The 3,840-nt window shown below is 41.1% G+C and overlaps 1 protein-coding gene across 1 annotated transcript in view; it reads left to right on the top strand.

Annotated features, from left to right (window-relative positions):
- Nucleotides 1-3,840, top strand: part of HAUS6 (HAUS augmin-like complex, subunit 6) — a 58,291-nt gene that overhangs the window by 32,646 nt on the left and 21,805 nt on the right. Inside the window, exon 12 of the mRNA XM_011992667.1 lies at nt 2,924-3,005. Coding sequence (XP_011848057.1) covers nt 2,924-3,005 — 82 coding nt within the window. The remainder of the gene's footprint in view (nt 1-2,923; nt 3,006-3,840) is intronic.

The raw sequence follows: 3,840 nt of genomic DNA, 5'->3' as shown, positions 1-3,840 counted from the left end.
CAAGCTCCGCCTCCTGGGTTCACGCCATTCTCCTGCCTCAGCCTCCGAGTAGCTGGGACTACAGGCGCCCGCCACCTCGCCCGGCTAATTTTTTGTATTTTTAGTAGAGACGGGGTTTCACCGTGTTAGCCAGGATAGTCTCAATTTCCTGACCTCGTGATCCACCCGCCTCGGCCTCCCAAAGTGTTGGGATTTCAGGCGTGAGCCACCGCGCCCGGCTAATGTTTGTACTTTTCAAACCAGGATCCAGAGAGGGTTAGTTCATTACATGTGATTGTTTTATTCTTAGTAACTTTTATTCTAGAATAATGCCTGTCTTTTTTTAATGACATTGATAAAAATTGTTTTTAACAATTACTGTGTTTAAATTGAGCAACATGATTGGTGACATTTTTGGTCTATTCTTTTGTTCTCCTTTTGAGAAGTGTATGTCAAAGTATATGCTTAGTTCTTGAACTCTGAATAGTAAAATTCTCAGTCTTTTTGTGAAAATGTCTTCATTTTCACTAATTTTTGAATGATAGTTTAGTTGGATATAGAATTCTAGATTGATTGGCACTTATTTCTCTTTCAGACTTCGATGATATGATCTCATTGTTTTCTGTTGTTTTTGAGGCTATTTGCTGTTGGTCTAATTGTCATTCATTTGTAGTTAGTTAATTTTTTTTTTTTTTTTTTGAGACAGTCTTTATTACCCAGGCTCGAGTGTAGTGGCATGATCTCAGCTCACTGCAACCTCTGCCTCTCAGGGTCAAGCAATTCTCCTGCCTAAGCTTCCCATGTAGCTGGGATTCCTGGCATGTGCGATCACATCCAGCTAATTTTTTGTATTTTTAGTAGAGACGGGGTTTCACCATGTTGAGCCACTGACCTCAAGTGATCTGCATGCCTTGGCCTCCCAAAGTGCTGAGATTATAGGCGTGAGTCATCGTACCTGGCCCATTTGTAGTTAGTTAATTTTTCTTTTCTTTTTTTTTTTTTTTTGGAGAGGGAGTTTCACTGTTGTTGCCCAGGCTGGAGTGCAATGGCATGATCTCCACTCACTGCAACCTCTCCCTCCTGGGTTCAAGCTCTTCCCCTAGCTCAGGCTTCCAAGTAACTGGGATTACAGGCATGTGCCACCATGCCCAGCTGACTTTTGTATTTTTAGTAGAGACGGGGTTTCACCATGTTGGCCAGGCTGGTCTCGAACTCCTGACCTTAGGTGATCCTCCCGCCTTGGCCTCCCAAAGCGCTGAGATTACAGGCATGAGTCACTGGGCTCGGCCCATTTATAGTTAGTAAATTTTTGATTTCTGGTTGCTTTTAAGATTTTTCTTTGGCTAGGCGTGGTGGCTCACGCCTGTAATCCCAGCACTTTGGGAGGCTGAGGCAGGAAGATTGCTTGAGCCTAGGAGACCAACCTGGGCAATATAGTGAGACACTGTCTCTACAGAAAAAACACAAAAAATTAGCTGGGCATGGTGTCACGCACCTGTGGCCCCAGTTACTTGGGAGGCTGAAGTGGGAGGATCACTTGAGCCCAGTTAATCGAGGCTGTAGTGAGTCATGATTGTGCTACTGCACTCAGCCTGGGTGACAAAGCAAGAACTTGTCTCAAAAAAAAAAAAAAAAAAAGAGAAAAAAAGAAAATATTCTTCTTTTGTATTACGCAGGTTCATTAGGATATATCTAAATGTAGTTTTGTTTTATTTAGCCTATTTGGGATTTGTGTGTGCTTATTTATTCTGAAAGCTCGTATTTTCAGTTTTAGAAACTTATTCACCAATATCTCTTAAAATATTACTTTATGTCTTATTCTTTTGATCCTTTCCTTCTGATACTCCTATTGTTGGGACTTCTGATTCTGTCTTTCGTATCTTTTAACTTCTCATTCATATTTACAACTTTTTTGTATCTCATGGCTTCATTCTAGGTATTTTCTTTAGATCGCTCCTATAACTCACTGATTATCTTTTAGTTATGTTTAATTTGCTTTTTGACCTGTCTGTCTAGTATTTAGTAGTCATAGATATATACTTTTTACCTCTCTAATCCTTACTTACTTCTTTTCTGTAACTGCCTGGTTTTCATGTTGTCATCTTCTTTCATTATGGCTTCTGTTCCACTTTGGACACATACAACTGGGAAAAGCCTTTCAGAAGGTAACATGTTGAAAGAGGTCAAGCCCTTGGAATATCAGATCTTCTGTAATCCAGCCATGGCTTTCTTCATCAGTCTTATTTCCCACAATGCTTCCACTGGATGTATCCTGTGCTCCATCATAGCAGCTTGTACCTCGTTCTCTCAGTACCTTCATGCCTTCTTCCCACTCCGCAGTCTGGGCTGGATGTCTCTCCTCGGCCTCCTTAAACTCTGTATATACTTCTGTCATAATACTGTAGAAGTATAACAACACTTGACACATCACTATCCTTTCCTAGACTGACTCTTCGGAGGCAACCTCTCCATCTTTCATTTCTTTCTCCCGTTGTTGGTATGGTAGTAGCATGTGGGTATGGTAGTAGCATGTAGTTATTCAGTCATAGGTTGAAGAATAATTATGTAGGTTGACTGATACCGTAAATGTGCATTGAAATATGCTAAGACTAACTTTTTGGCCTTGCTGGCTTTTGTGATAATCTCATGATCTGTGTATGTAAACATGAAGCATGTAACACTGGGGAATTATGGATTCTTACTCTTTGAGAAACTTGTTTTAGTATTAGTCACCATTTCTTTTATAAAAGCTAGATATTCTCTATTACTTTTCTGCTCATCACTTTACACTTATCAATTGAATAATTATCTTTTCCTATTAGTGTTCGTGTTTTGGTTTTTCTGTTTTCTTCTGTTTAGAAGTTGTTCTAGAATTTCAAGGGATCCTTGAATGTTAGAATGTACAAACCTAATTAAAGAGTAATCAATTTTTAATTTTCTTTAGATACACATAAGCAACATAACCAAGAAAATGGTTGCAGAGGAGACAGTAATACCTTGGGAGCTCTACATGATCTAGCCAACAGGTAAAACAAATTTGATTTTCTTTTGTTAAACATTTAAAAAAAACTCTTATTTTATAAAAAATAGAGATGGGACTGAGAGATGAAGCCAGCTGGACTTCTGGGTTGGATGGGGACTTGGAGAACTTTTCTGTCTTACAAGAGGATTGTAAAAATGCACCAGTCACTGGATGTAGTAGCTCACTCCTGTAATCCTAGCACTTTGGGAGGCTGAGGTGGGAAGATCGCTTGAGCCCAGGAGTTCTAGACCAGTCCAGGCATAGCAAGACCTTGTCTGTTCTAAAAGGAAAAACAAAAGGTGTGGTCTTTCTAGGTTGCAGAGGCTAGTCTTTAACTCTTGGCCTCAAGTGATCCTCCTGCCTGGGCCTCCCAAAGTGCTGGGATTATGGTCATTACCCCCCATGCCTGACCCAAATTTGATTTTTATATTATTTTTTTCTATATTAATTTTATTCCCATCTTAAAACAGTTTCCAATCTTACTTACTCTGGGATAGTGCATAATTTTGCCCCCCCACCCCCTTTTTTTTTTGAAACGGAGTCTTGCTCTCGTCTCCTAGGCTGGAGTGCAATGGCGCGATCTTGGCCCACTGCAACCTCCCTGCCTCCCGGGTTCAAACGGTTCTCCTTCTGGGTTCAGGCTACCTCCTGAGTAGCTGGATTACAGGTGCCTGCCAGCACGCCCAGCTAAGTTTTGTATTTTTAGTCGAGATGGGGTTTCACCATGTTGGCCAGGCTGGTCTCGAACTCCTGATCTCAGGTGATCTGCCTGCCTTGGCCTCCCAAGGTGCTGTGATTAGAGATGTGAGCCACAGCGCCCGGCCAATTTTGCCCTTTTA

This window comes from Mandrillus leucophaeus, unplaced genomic scaffold (genome assembly GCF_000951045.1).
Source record: "Mandrillus leucophaeus isolate KB7577 unplaced genomic scaffold, Mleu.le_1.0 Scaffold415, whole genome shotgun sequence".
Taxonomy (NCBI): domain Eukaryota; kingdom Metazoa; phylum Chordata; class Mammalia; order Primates; family Cercopithecidae; genus Mandrillus; species Mandrillus leucophaeus.
The sequence above is the reverse complement of the archived record's forward strand: the minus strand, read 5'-3'. Positions and strand labels throughout refer to the sequence as shown.